The 21840-nt window shown below is 36.8% G+C and overlaps 1 protein-coding gene across 1 annotated transcript; it reads left to right on the top strand.

Moving 5' to 3' along the window:
• Positions 1-3540: 3540 nt before the first annotated feature.
• Positions 3541-12130, top strand: LOC125674130 (neutral cholesterol ester hydrolase 1-like). Its single transcript, XM_056166071.1, has 5 exons — positions 3541-3687; positions 9182-9307; positions 10822-10945; positions 11040-11103; positions 11226-12130. The coding sequence occupies exons 1-5, from the start codon at positions 3541-3543 to the stop codon at positions 12013-12015; spliced, it is 1251 nt and encodes a 416-aa protein (XP_056022046.1). The 3' UTR covers positions 12016-12130.
• The last annotated feature ends 9710 nt before the right edge of the window (positions 12131-21840 follow it).

Genomic DNA, 21840 nt, shown 5'->3' with positions numbered 1-21840 from the left:
GGAATATCTTCCCTCTTTACTGCACGTGGTTCTCTCCAAGCAAGAAGGTGCATAAGGTCGCTCCTTCTGTATTGAGCACAGTTATATACAAGTAACTCATACAATAACCTTCAGAACTAGATTTCATGGTTCCCGTGGAGGTTATCAGTTCAGAACCTGGCACTTCTGCTCTGAGATAATACCATAAAAATGGAAAAACTACAGAAAACAGTGGCGGGTTTAAGGGATGCGCAATTAGCGCCCTCCCCCCTAAAATTTTCAAATTTAAAGTAAATCGTGGAATCTTGTTTAGAAAAGTGTTCTCAACGACAAAAGAAGCAATGATTTCTTCTACTCCTGGAGAAATAAATGACAAAATCTTTTGATTTCTTGACTTACTTTATTGGGCGAAAAAAAATCGTTAAAATTTGCGTCATTTTCTAAATTTCACCTTATTAAAACTGATAGAAAATAGTAGAAACAAGAGGTACTGTGAGCAATTCTCACTAAGAATACCCCCCGCTTACCCCAATCTCCCAAAGGGTGTTGGTAATAGGTATAAACTACCTCTTTTCTGAGTGTAAAAAACAAATGGCATGACAAACCGAACCATATTGCTACTTCGATGCCCAGTGTGTGTGACCTTTGACCTTTTGATCCCCAAATCGATAGGGTACATCTTCATCCCATGGGTAGTCCATATGTATGATATGGTGACTATAGGTGGAAAGGATAACGCTTTAGAGCCCGGAAACCATATTGCTACTTCGATGTCCAGTGCGCGTGACCTTTGACCTTTTGACCCCAAAATCGATCCATATGTATGATATGGTGACTGTAGGTGGAAAGGATAACGCTTTAGAGCCCGGGAACCATATTGCTACTTCGATGTCCAGTGCGCTTGACCTTTGACCTTTTGACCCCCAAAATCGATAGGGAACATCTTCATCCCATGGGTAGTCCATATGTATGATATGGTGACTGTAGGTGGAAAGGATAATGCTTTAGAGCCCGGAAACCATATTGCTACTTCGATGTCCAGTGCGCTTGACCTTTGACCTTTTGACCCCCAAATCGATAGGGAACATCTTCATCCCATGGGTAGTCCATATATATGATATGGTGACGGTAGGTGGAAAGGGTAATGCTTTAGAGACCGGAAACCATTGCGTCTACAGACGGACGAACGGACAGACAGACGGACAACCCGATTCCATTATAACCCCCCCCCCACAACTTGTTGCGGGGGGTATAATGACTAAATAGGAGACATATTTCAAGCCCTATAAAATCTGTAAAATCCAGGAACCTCAGACCCCCTGACCCATAAAGTGGCGCCCCCCGTAACTGCAATTCCTGCATCCGCCCTTGCTTTTAGTAATTTTTTTGGTGGCAATAATTTCTCTCAAATATGTGAATTCCCGATCTATCTCATCCTTCTTTCGATTCATGTAATCGTTTTACGCTTTTTGTAAGCTTTAGAGATTGGCCTTCTACCGGTATAATAAAATACACAAGGTATGAAACAAAAATTTGTAAACAAACAGGGGGTCCACGTTTTGAGGCACATTTTCCAAATTGCAGCGTTACTTAAGGAATTTTGGCGAGCGACAGGTCAGGGAGATGTCATACTACAAGTCCCTTCAACTCAAAACCCATCTCTTCTCTTTTACTTGACACAATCTTGCTCACGGCTGGTGTGACCGGTCGGCAGCGGATGCTTACTCCTCCTAGACACCTGATCCCACCTCTGGTATATCCAGAGGTATGTGTTTGCACAACTCTCTATTTTGTATTGCTTATAGGAGTTATGAGATTAATCACTGTTTGTTATCTTAACTTTTCATCTTTCAAAAAATAATAGTTCATTGCGTAAGTGACAATGAAATGTTTGAAGATGAATGACATACAACATGTAGTAAAACAAATCTTTAGTTCAATTGTGTTTATTAGCACAAAACCATATAGGCATGGATTAAATACACCACCTACATGTAGAGGAGATAAAAACATTCATTGATTACATATAGACATTCGCATCAATATACTAATGTAAGTCTATGTAAATTTGATATAATTTTTACATGATAATTATATCATGATATGAAAATATACACTACGAGCATATATACATTATTTCTATGGACAGTAGCATTTTGAAGAGAGATGCAAAGATTTTGAAGTTGTTTTCTGTTTCTAATGCTCAGTAACTGAACAAGACCTTGTTCTATAATAATGTTAATGCATGTACTGTTATGGGCTAGAGTATCCCTTAGTAACTCAGCAAAATTCAACCCCAAATTCAATCAAAAATCAACACCATTTATTTACAATGTTTTAAAGAAAAATATCACAATAACAAAATACTAACTTACGATAGGTATACAATAATAATTTCCGTTGCTGGTTTGAATGCCGAGCTGAATTTACACACAAAACTGTCACAAATCGGTTGTTAATTTCAATTAAATTTCTGTAATTCCCCAAATATATCCAAAAAATGAATTTCATCAACAATTTTTAAAGTACTTGTCTTTCAGATCTTAATGTCATAATATTCATAGTGTAACAAGAGATTCATGGGCAACACCGTTCATCCGAGTCACATTGGCCCTGTCATTGTTCAGCTGTTGTGATTTTTAAAAGAGTGTTCATCAATCGTTATTCCCATGGAAATTTTGACCCATATTGTGCCCCACGTAGCCCCAAAGGATCACAACCTAATTATGAATTAATTCATATAACACACAGATGCCTCAACACCAATATGACTATCATGATCTGTTCTGGATACAATCAAGGTCACGAGGTCATAGATTATGGCATGATATGAATATCTTGCCTTAAGTAATCTACATACAGTATTCTTATAGGATTTTCCCTATATATTCACATGTAAAATTTGATTCCCTAGTCATACCTTCAGGGCCATGCTTTCAATACACTTGAATCTGCACACTGTCAGGAAGCTTTCATGCAAATTTGAACTTTACTGGCCCAGTAGTTCTTGAGAAGATTTTTAAATGACCACTACCTATTTTTGCATTTTCATGATTGTATCCCCTTGAGGAAGGGTGTTGCTTTTTGTCAAGTTTGATAATCGCAAATTTGAAAAAGCTAGGTCACTGGTGTCAATCGTAATTACATGTAATTAAATGATTCTGTAAATGTCATGATTTACATTAACAAATGTTGAACGTAACTATGTCTGAAGTAGATCTTTAATAATTAGCAACTGGGTATGACAGTGTGTACTGAAATTGTGAAAGAGGGTTTTACAAGTATCGTGTAAACGCTGTTGCGGCAATAGCGGATCTAAAAGGCACGGTTTGAGGGTTTTGTAACCCCTTATCTTTGGTTGAATATCATATAACAAAATTTGTCATGTTTTAGCAATTTTGCGGCATTCGACTCCTTTTAGAGGCTAAAAAGGTACAAACTTGGGTCGCAACAACCCCCTTCCATTGGTCATTTTGTGTATTCTACACGGAGTTCAACAAATAAAAGGACGAGATAAAGCGACTTCTCTTATCGATAGGTCAATTTCTTGAACGCAACAAAATGGAGTTAGTGTATATCTGTGGAGCAATCATCATCATATTTTCTGGAATATTGTCTTTCTATTTGGATGTCAATGTACCAGAACCTATCAAGGAGAAGTTCAGCCTCAGAATTATGGAGGGATGTTTGAAAGGCCTCGGTCATGTAGTATGTGAATTGTTTATTTGTATTGGTAATGTAAACTGACCTCGTGTAAACGTTTAAAATTGTGTATAAATTTCACTCACGTACCCGTGAATTGACGTCTAGATACACTCTATTGGATATGATACCTGTGGGTATAATATTTAAAAGGTGTCTAAGTACAAGATTTTCTTGGATAATATTTTTAGGGTACTACTTTACAGAATACATTATCTAGAGTACTTTTGAGTACTTTGATAAAATTTCATAATTCAATTCAATTTAATTGTTTATATGTATATATTTACATTTTCATCTGTTTTCTCCTATATAACACTATTACGAGCAATACGTATTTATCACTGTATAAATCCACTACAGGGTCAACGGGGGCTATCCATGCGTATGAACATTTGTTAAAAGTAGGTAACAGGTACTATATTTACTAAGGCAATACACATCTAGCAATCGCTCTCGCTTACCACAGAAATATATCAATAGATGAAATCAACATCACAAAATGTATTTATGATTTTATTTGTCCAAGCAGTGGGCTTTCAGGAATAAAAGCATTTCTGTAAAACAATGTCTTACAAATGTATGTCTGTTACAACTTCACCCTGGTCATCGGTAATGCGGAATTGTACCTGCTGTCAGACGATGACATTAGCCTTAAGCAAAAAGGTCATTCACAGGGTTTAGAGCCGATAAGACGTCAGAATGCATTAAGACCTAGACACCACCCTGTCTTTGTGTCAAAGCAGCCACGAGGTGATGTTGGTTTCCAAGTTTATGTCGGTGCATCGAAGCGAAGCGTCGTTGAAAACCTATTACAGAAATTTATCGAGTCAACAGAAGTGTTCAGTGAGTTCATGTTTGTCAGCAATTACAAATCCAAATCCAAACTGTTCCTTACCTTCGTGCACTTCCACATTCTTTGCGATGTTCAGTTCTTTCCGGAGATTCATGTGAGTTGAGTCCTCTGTCTTGTCTATAAATGATTTGCCTACACCTGACAACTGCCACCCTGTTCTTCATGTTCCCCCACCTCAGTCTTCTTAACTTAGCGTCTTCGAGTTGAAGAAGTTCAACTTTCAAATGTGAAAGCGCATCCCAACTGTAAGTGTAACCTTGCATCTCCCCCTGTTTGAATCATCACTTTCCCTTCCCCAATTAGACATAAGGAAGAGTTTTCCATTATACACTTCTGACTTAATGTATATGTTGATAAATCCTGAGTTAATGTATATGTATATGCTGATATGCTTGCATTTTAGCGTCTTAATAATTAAAACAGTTCTTCATTTGATGGAACTTTGTTTTGTGCTTTCGTCATTTTGAACAAAATGTTATATAGGTCAACAATGTGAAATGTATGGAAACGTGTTATTAACACAATTCAGCAATGTTATCAATCAAAAATGTAAATATAAGTAATAAGGTGGAAGCGATCAATCTCATAACTCCTATAAGCAATACAAAATAAATAGTTGGGCAAACACGGACCCCTAGACACACCAGAGGAGGCATCAGGTGCCTAGGAGGAGTAAGCATCCCCTGTCGACCGGTCACACCCGCGTGAGCCCTATATCCTGTTCAGGTAAACGGAGTTATCCGCAGTCAAAATCAGTGTGCCAAGAACGGCTTAACAATCGGTATGAAACACGTCAGACAGTATTTAACCCAATGATAGGATGTATTGACGAACTAAATCGTTATAACGACTATAGAATTTGCGAAATGCTGACTTCAATCGAGACTGTTGAAACCCTTGTACCATCATCTTGTTTGTCGGTAGCTTACCTCGATTTAAAAACTGACTATAAGCAGAACAAGCTCTTGCATATCGAATCAGTTGAGAGATATAAACACCATATGCAGGTGATAATGGAATATTGCTACATAAATATAGGAAGTTGACGATGGAGAAGCTGAAATCATACAGTTGAGTTGTCAGTTTGCCGTTGATTATTAGGCCAATTAAACTTAATTGATAGATTATCATCCCCGCCCGCCCCTCAAAAATTGGCCCTCCCCAATTTTTTTTTATTTTGCGAAACTTGCGATTTCCGGAATATTTTCATGTCCGACTACGGTATTTACACTTCTTGTTTACATTTCCGGTATAGGAACGTGAAAAGTCACGTGAAGAAAATAGATTTACATGTATATGGTTTTCTTAATTTCTCGCGTTCTTACAGACGTAAATCTTGAAGAAATTTCTTTAATATTTTTCTCAGAAAATAAAAATTAAAAAATAAAATCCTCCCAACCACCCCATGCCTTTTGCTGACCCTGGATGATAATCTACTAATTAAGTTGAATTGGCCTTATTTTAAAATATTTATTGGGATATAAATACGGGTTGATACGTGATCAAATTTTCCATAAAGCCCTTCGGGTTGATTCAGATCAATTAAATAATTGCTGGTGTTTAAAAAAAAATCCTCATCCAGTGTTGATTTAAAACGACAGTGGTAGTCATCAAAGAACTCACACTCTAGTCATCTTCATAGACGTAAATATTTCATTTTTTAAAATTCGAAATACCAATGATTTATTTTCAAGGAATTCACTGTTCAGTTGACAATAAAAAAGACTTAATGCTTAAGAAATAAAATAAATACATAATCTTGGAAGTTTAATTATAATGCTCTAGCTAGTATTTATTGTAAATTTGTAGTTAAATCTGATCGTGATCAAACGGTAAACTGTAATTCAAAATAATGAAAACAAACATACTTTATTCCAGATATATATTTTTAAGGATAAGCCAAAGTAACAATAACTACGTCGCTGGGTCGCGGTAAATAAGGGATCCGCGTTGGCTGTACTGTACGAAAAGCGATAAAATTGCCATGAAATTTTACCAACGTACGTACTATAAAGTACTCTAGCGTACTCTGTTTAGGAGGACTGCTATTTTTAACTTCTTCTTTCCCCGTGAGAGTAAATTGTCAATAAAAAATGGCCTACTAATCATTGAACAGGGTCATACCGAGACGGGGGTTAATGTAAGTAATGATTTTGAATCTAGATATAAACTTGTGAACGTGAAATTTTCTAATCTGGCCAACAAAGCCCAGCTAAGACTTGGCTATCAGTAGAGAGAAACAAACTCAATTACAATTCTGAAAACATTCTCGCTTAGTGATCGCTTCCCAATCGTTCTGTATACAGTGCCCGCAACCACAGTTGATTGACGTTTTCACAGGGGTTATAGAGTCCATTTTGGACCCAAACTCTGTGATACCATGAATATAGATTTAAATATTTATGGTATCACAGAGTTCGGTCCCAAAATCCGCCCGTCTGTCTGTAAACTTTTCATACTTTCCACTTCTTCTCCAGAACCACTGGGCCAATTTCAACCAAACTTGGTAAAAAAAAAACATCCTTGGGTGAAGTGGATTCAAGTTTGTTCAAACGAAGGGTTATTCCCCTTTCAAAGGGGAGCTAATCACAAAAATGCAAAAATAGTTTGGGGTCATTTAAGAATCTAGTTCTCAAGAACCACTGGGCCAGAAAAGCTAAAATTTACATGAAAGGTTATTGGCATGTTGGAGATTCAAGATTGTTATAAGCATGACCCCCAGGGGTAGGCTGGGGCCACAATAGGGGATCAAAATTTTACATGAGAATATATAGGGATTTTTTTTAAAAAGTCTTCTTCTCAAGAACCACTAGGCCAAAAAATTGGGGATTTACCTGAAACCTTCCTGGTAAAGAGTAGATTCACGTTTGCTCAGATCATGGTTCACGGGGGTAGGATGGGACCCCAATAGGGGATCAAAGTTTTAAGTATGAAACTTTCACAATTAAAGCATTGTTCAAGAAATTTTATTTTGAGCACTTGTTCACAAACCATCACTGTCACTGATTCATTAACATGTAATTTTAAAATTAAATTTCTGGCACTGAATCACACTGTCACTGTTTTCCTAAGTTAATAACATCACTCTCCAAGGTGTAGAAGTTCGGGTGCTGAATCTGAATACGTCATCAGGTCGATTATTCCGTTTTTATACCTCTCCTTAAGCACCTGCAGTTTTCTTTTGATGTTCAGTTCTTCTTTGCAAGTGCATTCTTATCAGATTCCCGTGCCATTCTTCCAGGTTGTTGTTAGTACAAGGTCATTCGATGTCGAGGTGGTTCCACAAAAGTCACCATTCACCCACAGTTGTAAAGGTTTTTGTCAATGCGGTAGATCGGCTGCATCTCGCTCTTCCAGTGCTGTTGACGAAACGTCTTTGGTGCTATCTAGTGAAACAAAGGGGGAGAACTGTTGCCCGTCAACCATTGTCTTCACGTTGTCGTCTTCTCTGTATGGGATCTGTAAACCTGCATGTTGTGTCTTTCGGTAATTAGACTATGGGTAATGGAAGAAACATTCCATCATGATGATGCCTAGAAACACTTCTCTGTGAACAGCAGTAAAATCTTAATCCAAGGTCACTGATGCAGTAACGAAGGAGGGCGAAGAATCTTCTGTAAATAGCTTGACATTTTTATGGTAACAGGGCATAAATAAGGGGAGTCATCACTGACGTCATCAGTTAGGATGTTTGCGGTGTAAATATGATGGAAGAGGCTGGGGCAGGTGTAGAATATCCCGTCACAGAAGAAGGACTCTGATGCTGCAGGGTCTCGAAGGTTTTCTGGTGTGTCCTGTTGTTCTGGAAGGTGTCGTGTAAGAGGAGGAATCACCTAATCCTGGTCCTCTGTGTGTGTGTGCGTTTTCAAATATATTTTTTAAACTCAGATTTGATTATTTTTAACTTCATTAATTTTTCATGATCCAACTACAATGTAGAGTAGAGGTAAATTCTTTGTTCCATTAGATGGCCTCTTAATTTCCTAACATAATTAGATGTTGTTTTGGTAGACGTTCAAGAAACATACGACACAGGCCTCCGTTTTTATGAACACATCTGAAAAAACTGTGATTCTCACTTCTAAATGCCCATCGGCATGTAATTTTTTACTTGCATGTACATCAGCAAGTTGTTATCACATCAGTGGGCGTAGACATTGGAAATTGACATGGAATTTTACAAAGTTTATGGATAGAGAACGGTAATTTTGCATGGAAAATAATTCTTTGCAGTTTAAAATGAATCGAGGATTTTTCATAACAAGTTCTATTCTCAGGTTTTCAAGATTTTGTATAGCCCAAAAAATCCGTTATATCAATTCTTTTTTCGGTGCAAAAACGTTTTTTCTCTATCTCTGCTAAATGTCGTACACGGAAATCTAATGTGGTTTATATTAGCCTCAATATAAGCAGCAGGTCCTCAAATCATTGTATTGGAGTTTCTCAGTGGTAAGTGAGTGTAGCACAATAAAGGTAGATTGTGTTTTATTTAGTATATACATCTGCCCGCATCAATCTGAGTAACATTATGTTGATATAATGATACAGCCTACAACGATTTGAATATATTTCTCCTTGATTTTAGAAGACGGAAATGGAACAGATCCATCTAAATGCATTCATTTTTGCTCTTTATTTCGTTAGATAGATGTTCTTTTGAAACTTGGTGTAACACAACCATACTCGCCATTCATTAAAAACTTGGGCAACAACGTGTACAGAGTCTGCACCTCTGGCAAACTGTGGAATCCACAGGATAAAGATCTCAAGGTACATCAACTTTCATTTCTGAAAGACAAAAACGTATTATCTTTATAGGATTAATTCTTTATCCTAGATCTAATGATATGTATTTGAAATACATGTACTTACTCAGTACTCTAAGTAGGTACATAATTCAATAAACGTGTCTCCTTACCGAACCACATGATGTCTACCTAGCTGAATCTTCACAGAACTGTATATGTTGTTCTGAACGATAACTCCAACGGGAACCATGAAGTCTCGTTCTGAAGGTTATCACATGAGCTACTTATATACATGTATAACTGCTCAATAATGCAGGAGCGACCTTATGCACCTTCCTGCTTGGAGAGAACCACGTGCAGTAAAGAGGGAAGATATTCCGGTACATGTATTTTACAACACATTTAGACGCAGGGTGGGACAATACAAAATATAAATATCCTTTTCTGAAGAGCCACTAGGTCAAAAAAGTTTATCCTGACATAATGCAGATTCAAGGTTAATAAAATCATGGCCCCCAGAGGTAGAGTAGGACCACAATGTGGATCAAGTTTCACAATAGAATATATTGGGGAATCTTTTAAAATCATCTCAAGAACCACTGGGGCAAAAAAGTGAAAACTTACTGATATAGATCATAATTAAGTTTGTTCACATCGCGGTCCTCGGAGTATAAAAGGGTGGCTACAGTAGGGGATCAACGTATTACATTAAGATATATTTGAAAAATTTCTAACGATAATCTTCTCAAGAACACAGGGTCAGAAAAGTGGAAATTTACATGACAGCTTCCTGATATAGAGTAGATTCAAGCTTTTCAAATCGTGGTCCCCGGAGATAGTGTGGGGCCACATTAGGGGGGGGGCAAATTTTATAAGCTAATATTATATACATGTATAGGAAAAATCTTATAAAATATCCCTTGAACTATTCACCAGGTTGAAGCCCACTAACCAGCAGCTGCTACCTTCAGCCTGGTGAACTATTTAAACTAGGGCTTACATCTTGGTTATACATTCTCTACGGCTATACCTTTCATGTGATCCAATGGTGTGTGATCTTGTGACCTTCACCTGGAAGTTTGACCTACTTTTAATATAATTTTGACCTATTCAATATGTTCTGAACTATAGAGCTTTCTTATCTTTTCAATCAATTTCTTATGGTGAGACCTCTCATTTCTGATTTTCATATCATGTCCTTTGATCTTATCACTGTGAACTCAGAGTATGACCTACTTTTAAAAAAACATAACCAATTAGATATCCGAAACTATTTTAGGTAGGGATTTCATATTTTGTATATAGATTTTTTATCTCAATACCTTCTGACACAATGGTGTTTGATCTTTTGACCTAATTTAAAAACCTGACCTATTTAATATCTTCTAAACTATTTAAGGGAGACTTTTATGGTTTGTATATAGAATTTTTGTGGCAAGACCTTGTTATACTTTGATGTTTGACCCAATGTTTTGACTCTGAAATGTCCAATGTACACGTACTCCTATACAGGGCTTTAGTTCCATTTTCTGACAGATAACCAACAGAGTAATGAGTGGAGTGCCTGTACGGATGTACGAACCTTTGTCATCGGTACAGAAATCCAACAGACCAGTACTCATATACATCCATGGCGGAGGCTGGACCTTTCTATCGGTTGGTCAGTAGTTCCTCTCTTGTAATTTACATGTTAGTGATTTTGTTAATTAAATTAACACTTTCATTTACACAATCTTCGTCGTCTTCTGCTTTAGACAACTACGACCTTCTCAGTCAAAAGCTTTCCAAGGACGCTGATGTTGTTGTCATATCTGTTGAGTAAGATTACTGATTACTTGGTGAATATCTAACATGATAATGAACAAGTTATCCTCAAATTATTACCCATTATTGACATTCAGTAAATACTAATACATCTGTCCTCTCTTAATTCATTCTAGATACCGACTGAGTCCCCAAAATCCCTATCCCGCTGGTTTGAATGACGTAACCGACGTAATTTCATACGTATTTAACAATGCCGAAGACGTCGGAATCAACCCGGGACGTATCGCTGTAGGTGGAGACAGTTCTGGTGGGAACTTGGCAGCGGCAGCACAACTTCGCAAGGAAATGCGTGGGAAAATAGCAATGCTGCTTCTGTTGGTGCCTGTGTTACAGGCGGCGAATATGAAAACGATCAGTACTACAGAAAACGTTAAGTATTTACGAAAAAGCGTTAACAATCCTGATCAAGTCATCAATGTCTTGCATTACCTTCATATAGATTTATCACTCTTCAATGCATTCAAAAACAACCAACATACCTCTGTTGCCTTTAGGCGAGGAAAGTATCAATTTTTGTTTGATCAAAAGAAGTATCTTCCTAGTGAATACATACGATCTGAAGAACTTAGAAAAAAGAAAACAGACATTAATGATTCAGACAATAAGACATTATTTAATGAAATAAAAGATAAGCTAACTAATCCAAACATCTTTCCCCTAATGGCCTCAGACGAAGATCTTTCTCATTTTCCGTTTACGTACGTCATGGCAGCAGGATATGACATCATCCGTGATGATGCCATAATGTTTGCGGAGCGTCTGAGACATTTAAAGAAAAAAGTTCAGTTGTCACATTTTCCCGACGGATTTCACAATGATTTAGTAATGTTTAGTGGCCCACTGCAAGTTGATGTTGGAGTGAGAACAGTAAATGACATTTGTCGAATATTAAAGAAACTGTAGAGCAAAATATACAAACACACATATGAGATACCAGTATCTTATGGCGTGTAAAACGTTGCTATATTCGATAATCTTATGATGTATGTTCAATATCGTGTGATGTATGTTCGATAATTTTGTGATGTATGTTCAAAATCTTGTGATGTATGTTCAATATCTTGTGATGTATAGTCTATATCTTGTGATGTATGTTCGATAATCTTGTGATGTATGTAAAACTTATACGGTACCAATTTTGATGCACCAGATGCGCATTTCGACAAATAATGTCTCTTCAGTGATGCTCAACCGAAATGTTTGAAATCCGAAATAACTATGAAGCTTTAGATCTAAATATAGCCAAAAACAGCGTGCCAAACAAGTGGAGCCAAATTCGTCCAAGGATAAGAGCTATGCATGAGGGAGATAATCCTTAATTTTGAAATGAATTTCTAAATTTTATAACAGCAATTAAATATACATCCGTATTTTCAAGCTAGTAACGAAGTACTTAGCTACTTAGCTTAGCTTCGATAATCTTATGATGTATGTTCGATAATCTTTAGATGTATGTTCAATATCTTGTGATGTATATTCTATATCTTGTGATGTATGTTCAATATCTGGTGACATATGTTCGATAATATTGTGATATACGTTCAATATCTTGTGATGTATGTTCTATATCTTGTGATGTATGTTCAATATCTTGTGATGTATATTCGATAATCTTGTGATGTATATTCTATATCTTGTGATGTATGTTCAATATCTTGTGACATATGTTCGATAATATTGTGATATACGTTCAATATCTTATGATGCATATTCTATAATATTGTGATGTATGTTCGATAATCTTGTGATGTATGTGCAATAATTGCATTGTGAGTAATATGACACGACATCGTTCTGTTACAGTAAGGACAATTTTCATTGGTTGGAAATATGGAAACTATCCGGCGATGCAAAAATAACGTCTTCTTTAATGATATGAAATTGAAACTGAATGAGGCAGGAAACCCTTTGCCAAAATTGTAAATTTCATAATCCTAGAGTAGGGCTATCAGGGTGGGACCAAAATGATCATAGTGATTTTAAAAATGTCTTTATCATTTGAAGGATTTCTTTAATTATCCTGATACTATATAAAAGGAGACATACGAAACTTTGACAAAAGCTAAAAGTATGCATATATAGGTAAACAGAAAGGAATGAATCAAATTCTTAAATTACATCCCACCCCCGAGTTCTGACCCTAGGACCACAGGCACCTGAAGTATGGATACTACTCCCTCTCCTTTTTTGTAATTTTTTTTTGCGGTGATGATTTCTCTGAAATGTGTGTACTGGTAAAAGGTCAATTTCTATAGCTTACAAAAAGCGTGAAACGATTACATAAATCGAAAGAAGGATGAGATTGACAGGGAATGAACCCATTCCGGAGAAATCATCGCCGCAAAAATAACAAAAGGAGGGGGCAAGCAGTATCCATACTTCAGGTGCCCATGTCTAGCACACGTCCTAAGAAGTCATACAGTGTTATTTTTAACATACTAGAGTATCATATTTTGCATCACCGGATATTTTCGTTATTTCCAACCAATGAAAATCGTCCTCACTCTAATAGTACGCTGTTGCATCATATTACCCATAATGCAATTATTGCACATACATCACAAGATTATCCAACACATACATCACAAGATATTGAATATACATCACAAGATATAGAACATACATCACAGGATATTGAACTTACATCACAAAATATAGAACATACATCACAAGATATTGAACACACATCACAGGATATAGAACACACATCACAGGATTATCAAACTGACAACTCAACTGTATGACAAACGGGATGATTGCAGCTTCTCCATCGTCAACTTCCCATATTTGTGTAGCAATAGTCCATTATCACCTGCATATGGTGTTTATATCTCTCAACTGATTCGATATGCAAGAGCTTGTTCTGCTTATAGTCAGTTTTTAAATCGAGGAAAGCTACTGACAAACAAGTTGATGGTACAGGGATTTCAACAGTCTCGATTGAAGTCAGCATTTCGCAAATTCTATGGTCGTTATAACGATCTAGTTCGTCAATACAACCTCGCATTGGGTCAAATGCTGTCTGACGTGTTTCATACCGATTGTTAAGTCGTTCTTGGCACACTGATTTTGACTGCGGATAACTCCGTTTACCTGATCAGGATATAGGGCTCACGGCGGGTGTGAACGGTCAACAGGGGATGCTTACTCCTCCTAGGCACCTGATCCCATCTCTGGTATGTCCAGGGGTCCGTGTTTGCCCAACTATCTATATTGTTTTGCTTATAGGAGTTATGAGATTGATCACTGTTCGTTATCTTCACCTTGCATACATCACAAGATATTGAACATACATCAAAAGTTATTGAACATACATCACAAGATTTTGAACTTTGCTCCTCACGAAAATATTAACAGCTGTGAAAGAGAAACTTACAGTGCGACTACATATGCCAGAAGTGGTGTTAATCAAATGTGGATTCTAAAAAATTATAAAGATGAATATCTTCGTGGTGTTTGGTGATCAGGTCTTCCAACAGTCTGTTGGAATTTCCATGAGCATGAATTGTGCTCCTTTGTTAGCTGACCTGTTTCTATATCATATGAAGCAGAATTTATTCAAAAACTTGTACGCGAGAAGAAATCTCTTTCCGTGGCCTTCAATTCGACATTTAGATATATCGACGACGTTTTGTCTGTTAACAATGATAAATTTCATTCATATGTCGATTCGATATAACCCTGTGAGCTCGAAATAAAAGACACCACACAGTCGTCCACTTCTGTCTCATACTTAGATATTTTTATTGAAACTAGACATTAACGGCAAACTGACAACTCAACTGTTTGACAAACGGGATGATTTCAGCTTCTCCATCGTCAACTTCCCATATTTATGTATCAATATTCCATTATCACCTGCATATGATATTTATATCTCTCAACTGATTCGATATGCAAGAGCTTGTTCTGCTTATAGTCAGTTTTTAAATCGAGGCAAACAACTGACATACAAGTTGATGGGTTTCAACAGTCTCTATTGAAGTCAGCATTTCGCAAATTATATAGTCGTTATAACGATCTAGTTCGTCAATACAACCTATCATTGGGTCCAATGCTGTCTGACATGTTTCATACCGATTGTTTGGACGTTCTTGGCACACTGATTTTGATTACGGATAGCTCCGTTTACCTGATCAGGATATAGGGCTCAAGGCGGGTGTGACCGGTCGACAGGGGATGCTTACTCCTCCTAGAGACCTGATCCCATCTCTGGTATGTCCAGGGGTCCGTGTTTGCCCAACTATCTATTTTGTATTGCTTATAGGAGTTAAGAGATTGATCACTGTTCGTTATCTTCACCTTTCATTGAACATACATCACAAGATTGTCGAATATAACAACGTTTTACACGCCATAGTATCTTGTTCATCATTGTTTCCATATTGTTTCGTACAGTATTGAATAAAGTATATAACCGTTTTAACTCCTGCATGTAGTTTATACATACTTTGAAATAAAAGTATATTCTGACACTTTTAACGTCTAATATATACTAGCTTAGACTTGAATGTCACAAGTTCTTTCCAGAGACAGATGCTTTATAGCTATTGATATGTAAAAAGAAAATGTGTTCCTCAGAAGAGTACGATGATGTGACGAGTGGTCGGTTGAGAGAAAGTGTTTAAGACAGTATTTCTAACACTTTGGAAAAAATGTTTGAATAATTTGGTACCGTATAAGTTTTACATGAGTTATGAGATTGATCACTGTTCATAACGAACAGTGATCAATCTCATAACTCATGTAAAACTTATAAGATAACCTTCACCTTTCATGAGAGTTTTTAAGACACCTTTGAACATAGAATATTATCGCTGAAAAATAATCATCATATAATTGGTAACAGCTATTATATTACTTGGTTTCTTATGCATACATCAATGGAGTTTCAACATGGCTGAACAGAGGCGGATCCAGCGATTTGGAAAAAGGGAGGTTCCAAAGAGATGATCTAGAAACTGCACTAGATCATATCCATTGAATCGATGAAAATAAATACGTGTAATTAATAGTTTTAATTAGCCACAAAAACTTCATTAAATCGTTGTTAAACACAATAACACACACTAATTTCATTTTGTACATTGTTTTCTGAAGAATTTTCAGATGCACGTGATAAAATGCAGGACACCCCAACATTACTAACTTTGTTTTTTATTTTGCCCGATTCTTACCTGGAGTGGTACTTATATTTCCGCACTGTGAAAACATACTAAAAACTTAATGATATCCCATGTTTGTTATCTGCTGCATATTAAACGTGAATATATAGAACAGAACAATTGAAAGCTCAATAGTAGCTTCATTGAACACTCCACGGTAACCTACACCGAACAAATGTGGTGCCATCGCCAACCATATATTGTCTTTGCTGTTTCAATAAAGGACAATAATGAATTTAAAATCTACTCTTCAAATAAAGAAACGCATAACTGATTTTGGGGGATATAATAAAATCACGATTTATCAAGGATAATAATATGTTTAATATAAATGAATTTATTCAACATCACACTAATAGCCAAATGTTAATTTGCAAGGAATGTTTATTGCACTTCAAAAGTTCAAGGTCACTTCGCTTCAGGATCTGGTATGTCCACCATTGGCATCAATAACTACTTGGCATTGTCTTCCCATTGATGCAATCAGATTTTGAATAAACGGTTGTGGGATGTTATTCCGCTCCAATTGTCCCTTTAAAATGTATAAGTAACATGAAAGTTGAAGAAGTACACAATTTGAAAGTGAAGATGAAGTGCCAGAAAATGCTCAGAATGCAGGATTTTGCACCATTTATCTCAGAGCTTCTGGGGGCTTATGCGGCCCCTAGACCCCCCGGCCTATTGGGAGTAAGCTTTAAAGGGACATGGACACGATTTGAGCTGAAAATTTTTAAGTTTTATTCTTTGATTTTCAATGTTTAGAATGATGAACTAAGGTATTACTAATGATCTGCAAAAATTTGAATGTCAGTAGTCAAGGTTCATGGGAGATACAGAGGTCACAAGTCCTTGTTATTGTTTACATAGGTTAAATAAACCAGTAAAAGTTTCGTTTAAAGCAGATTTTTTCAATTTAAGGTGAATTCTTAATACAATTAAATATTTTCTAGTGTTTGACATATCTCATTTTGTTTTAAATACGCCATTTTCTATCAATCTTAATCAATAATGTAAACAAAAACATGACACGAGCCTTAATTGTTTACATAACAAAGAATTGCGATGGCTGTATCTCACTTATAACTCAACAACTGATATTCAAATTTTGGTTGACCATTAGAAATACTTTAGTTAAGCATTGTAAACAATAAAAATGGGAAAATAAAATTTCAAAATTTTCAGCTCAAATCGTGTCCATGTCCCTTTATAATCAGCTTCTTTTTTCTCTTTTATTTTTATTTTTTCATTCCGAAATAAGGTCTGCGTGTGGAGATTAAAATGACTAGAACTTTGGAAACAAGCAGTAAATAAACTAAGCACTTTCATGTATAACGACCGTCTCAAGCTTAAGATCTCCCTAAGATGTTATGTATACAAGCAAAGGGGTAAATGGGTAGGGGTGGAGGTTGTGAAAAGTATGTAAAAGATCAAGTACTAGACCCCCCCCCCTTTCATAAATTCCTGGATCCGCCTATGGTAGTGGCACAATGGACACATTTAGTGTGAATTGGCAGTTCTGGACGCATGTTACACGTACAAAGAATAAAAAGTTGCAGATCCATGTGAATATCCGGAATACCGACCTTAAGTATTAGGGCAAATCGGTAACCTCGTGCGAGTACAAGTGAGGACACCCCAGACTGATACACCACGCCATCTGGTGACCGAAATGGACCGCCCGATCTGTTTACCCTGCTTCAGCAAGACACCCCCCGCCGGCGAGACGTACCAGAACCCACTGGTACTCCGGATTGGACGGGCACTTTATTGAATTACATCCCCCAGACCTGTCCCCATTAAGTAACATGCATGTGACATTGATGGAAAGATAAAGGGACAAGGGATTAAATGTGAAGCACATGGATGACCTAAATGTACATTTTTGCTCGATTAGAGTCCAGGAATTGCACATTATTTGCCTGGGTCGTGTCTAAGGTCATATCATCTGGTTTCGGTGGAAAAAAGGTCTCCACTCTGGCATCAATTCTGAAAATATAAACTAGCAGCAGATTAGTTAGAACAAGTGATAATGATTTTGTCATCATATTACTTTTTCTCCTGTTTTGAATTGATAGAAAATAGGGGAGGGCGGGTGGATAAAGTTACGTCTGCTGTGTCTTGTGAGTCTTGTTCAACCAGACGCTCAGCTCCAACGAGCAGATAGCCGCAGAACTGTTGCTCTCTGAGAAAATATTGGAACATATCAGAGAGTTACAGATCCACCCCTTAAAAAACCTTCGATTTACGGCGCACACAATTGAGACATGATATCGTTGTATTCTTGTGTTGCTGTCTCATAAATTTACATCGAAAAATATTTTCCTGCTATACTTGTGTCCAAACATACCTTCAAATATTCATTAAAGCCCCTTACGACCCGAAAACTCACAGCTTTAAATGATTTCGTTAGTTGACATAGCCATGTTAGGAAGCCGGTCAATTCGAACTCTGTTGCTATTGATATCTATTCATATCATTCGTTAAAAGTTATATATTCGCTCTTCATTCATTATGAACACGAATAATTAATAGAAATTGAAAACTATAGTTTTAAGGATAAGATGCTTCTTTTGGTTTGTTAAGCGGGAGGTAAAGATTGCAAACATTGCAGAACAATGCAAATTCAAGTTTGTTAAAATAATGGCCCCCCGGGGGTTGGATGGAGCCACAATAGGGGATCAAAATTTTACATACAAATATATAGAAAAAATCTTTAAAAATCTTCTTCTCAAGAACCACTGAGCCAGAAAAGCCGATATTTACATGAAAGCTTTCTGACATAGTGCAGATTTAAGTTTGTTCAAATTATGACCCCCGGGTATAGGATGGAACCACAAGGGGGATCAAAATTTTGCATTCAAATATATAGAGAATTTAAAAAAAAAATCTTCTCAAGATCCACTGAGCCAGAAAAGCTGATATTTACATGAAAGCTTTCTGACATAGTGCAGATTCAGGTTTGTTCAAATCATGGCCCCCGGGGGTAGGATCGAGCCACAAGGGTGGGGGGTCAAAGTTTTGCATACAAATGTATAGGGAATTTTTTTAAAACTCTTCTCAAGAACCACTGAGCCAGAAAAGCTGATATTTACATGAAAGCTTCCTGACATTGTGCAGATTCAGGTTTGTTCAAATCATGGCCTCCGCGGGTAGGATGGACCCACAAAAGGGGGGGGGGATCAAAGTTTTGCATACAAATATATAGGGAAAATCTTCTCAAGAACCCACTGAGCCAGAAAATCTGAGATTTATATGAAAGCTTCCTGATATAGTGCTGATTCAAGTTTGTTAAAATCATGGCCCCCGGGGATTGGATGGGGGCTCAATAGGGGATCAAAGTTTTACATACAAATATATAGGAAAAATCTTCTCAAGAACCACTGAGCCAGAAAAGCTGAGATTTACATGAAAGCTTTCAGACATAGTGCAGATTCAAGTTTGTTCATGACCCCAGGGGTAGGATGGACCCACAAGGGGGGGGGGGTCAAAGTTTTGCATAGAAATATATATATAAGGAATTTTTTTAAAAATCTTCTCAAGAACCACTCAGTTTTGCATACAAATATATAGGGAAAATCTTCTTCTCAAGGACCACTGACACAGAAAAGCAGATATCTACATGAAAGTTTCCTAACATAGTGCAGATTTAAGTTTGTTAAAATCATGGCCCCCGGGGGTAGGATGTGGCCTGAAGGGGGGGGGGGTCAAAGTTGTGCACATAAATATGGGGAAAATCTTTAAAAATCTTCTTCTCAAGAACCATTGGGCTAAAGAAGTTGACATTTACATGAAAACTTTCTGACATAGTGTAGATTCACGTTTGCAAAAATCATGGCCTCGAGGGGTTGGTTGAGGCCATAATAGGGAGTAAGGTTTTACATGTAAATATGTATGGAAAGTCTTCAGATATACTGTAGGCCAAGGTGACTCAGGTGAGTGATGTGGCATATGGGCCTCTTGTTTGCCCAACTTTCTATTTTGTATTCCTTATAGGAGTTATGAGATTGCTCACTGTTTGTTATCTTCACTTTTCATCTTTCAAAAAAACAAACAAAAAAACCAAACCAACAAAACACGAATTCATTGCTTAAATGACAATGAAATGTTTGATTCATGATGGATGACCATACAACATGTTGTAACCATATAGGCATGGATTAAATACACCACCTACATGTAGAAGAGATAAAAACATTCATTGATTACATAGACATTCACATCAATATACTAATGTAAGTCTCTGTAAATTTGATATAATTTTCTAATGATAATTATATCATGATATGAAAATATACACTACGAGCATATATACAATATTTCTATGGGCAGTAGCATTTTGAAGAGAGATGCAAAGATTTTAAAGTTGTTTGAACAAGCCTAAAGGTAGACGACCTTGTCCTATAATAATGTTAATGTATGTACTGTTATGGGCTAGAATATCCCTTACTAACTCAGCAGAATTCAACTACAAATTCAATAAAAAATCAACACAATTTATCTACAATTTTTAAAAGAAAAATATAACAATAACAAAATACTAACTTACGATAGGTATACAATAATAATTTCCGTAGCTGGTTTGAATGCCGAGCTGAATTTACACACAAAACTGTCACAAATCGGTTGTTAATTCCAATCTTATTCCTGTAATTCCCCAGATATACCCAAAAAAAAAGAGTTCCATAAAGTACTTGTCTCTCAGAGCTTAATGTCATAATATTCATAGTGTATTTATACTAAAAACAAGAGGTTCATGGGCAACACCGTTCATCCGAGTCGCACTGGCCCTGTCATTGTTCAGCTGTTGTGAATTTTAAAAGTGTTTATCAATCTTTATTCCCATGGAAATTTTGACCCCATATTGTGGCCCCACGTAGCCCCAAAGGATCACAACATAATTATAAATTAATTCACATAACACAGAGATGCCTCAACAGCAATATGACTATCATATTCTGTTCTGGATACGATCAAATTCACATATTATGGTATGATATGAAGATGAAATCTACATACAAATCCCGTGGGGATCCAGGTTTGAATAGGTCCTCAGTACCCTTGCTTGTCGTAAGAGGCGACTAAATGGGGCGGTCCTTTAGGATGAGACCGCAAAAACCGAGGCTCCGTGTCAGAGCAGGTGTGGCACGATAAAGATCCCTCCCTGCTCACATGCCGTAAGCGCCGAACATAGGTCTAAATTTTGCAACCCTTCAACGGCAGTGGTGACGTCTCCATAAGAGTGAAAGATTCTCGAGAGGAACATTAAACAATATTTAATCAATCAATCTACATACAGAATATGAAATATATTATAGTATTCTTATAGGATTTTCCCTATATATTCAGATGTAAAATTTGATTCCCTATCATGGCCCTGGGGTCCGACCTCTGGGGGGCCATGCTTTGAATAAACTTGAATATGCACACTGTCAGGAAGCTTTCATGTAAATTTGAACTTTACTGGCCCAGTAGTTCATGAGAAGATTTTTAAATGATCACAAGCTATTTTCGCATTTTCATGATTGTATCCCCTTGAGGAAGGGCGTTGCTTTCTGTCAAGTTT

This window comes from Ostrea edulis, chromosome 1 (assembly GCF_947568905.1).
Source record: "Ostrea edulis chromosome 1, xbOstEdul1.1, whole genome shotgun sequence".
Taxonomy (NCBI): domain Eukaryota; kingdom Metazoa; phylum Mollusca; class Bivalvia; order Ostreida; family Ostreidae; genus Ostrea; species Ostrea edulis.
The sequence above is the reverse complement of the archived record's forward strand: the minus strand, read 5'-3'. Positions and strand labels throughout refer to the sequence as shown.

Coding starts and splice junctions, on each gene's coding strand:
- LOC125674130 (XM_056166071.1), top strand. CDS start 3,541: ATGGAGTTAGTGTATATCTGTGGAGCAATCATCATCATATTTTCTGGA. Junction 3,688..9,181: donor TGAAAGGCCTCGGTCATGTA/GTATGTGAATTG, acceptor TTATTTCGTTAG/ATAGATGTTCTTTTGAAACT. Junction 9,308..10,821: donor CACAGGATAAAGATCTCAAG/GTACATCAACTT, acceptor ATTTTCTGACAG/ATAACCAACAGAGTAATGAG.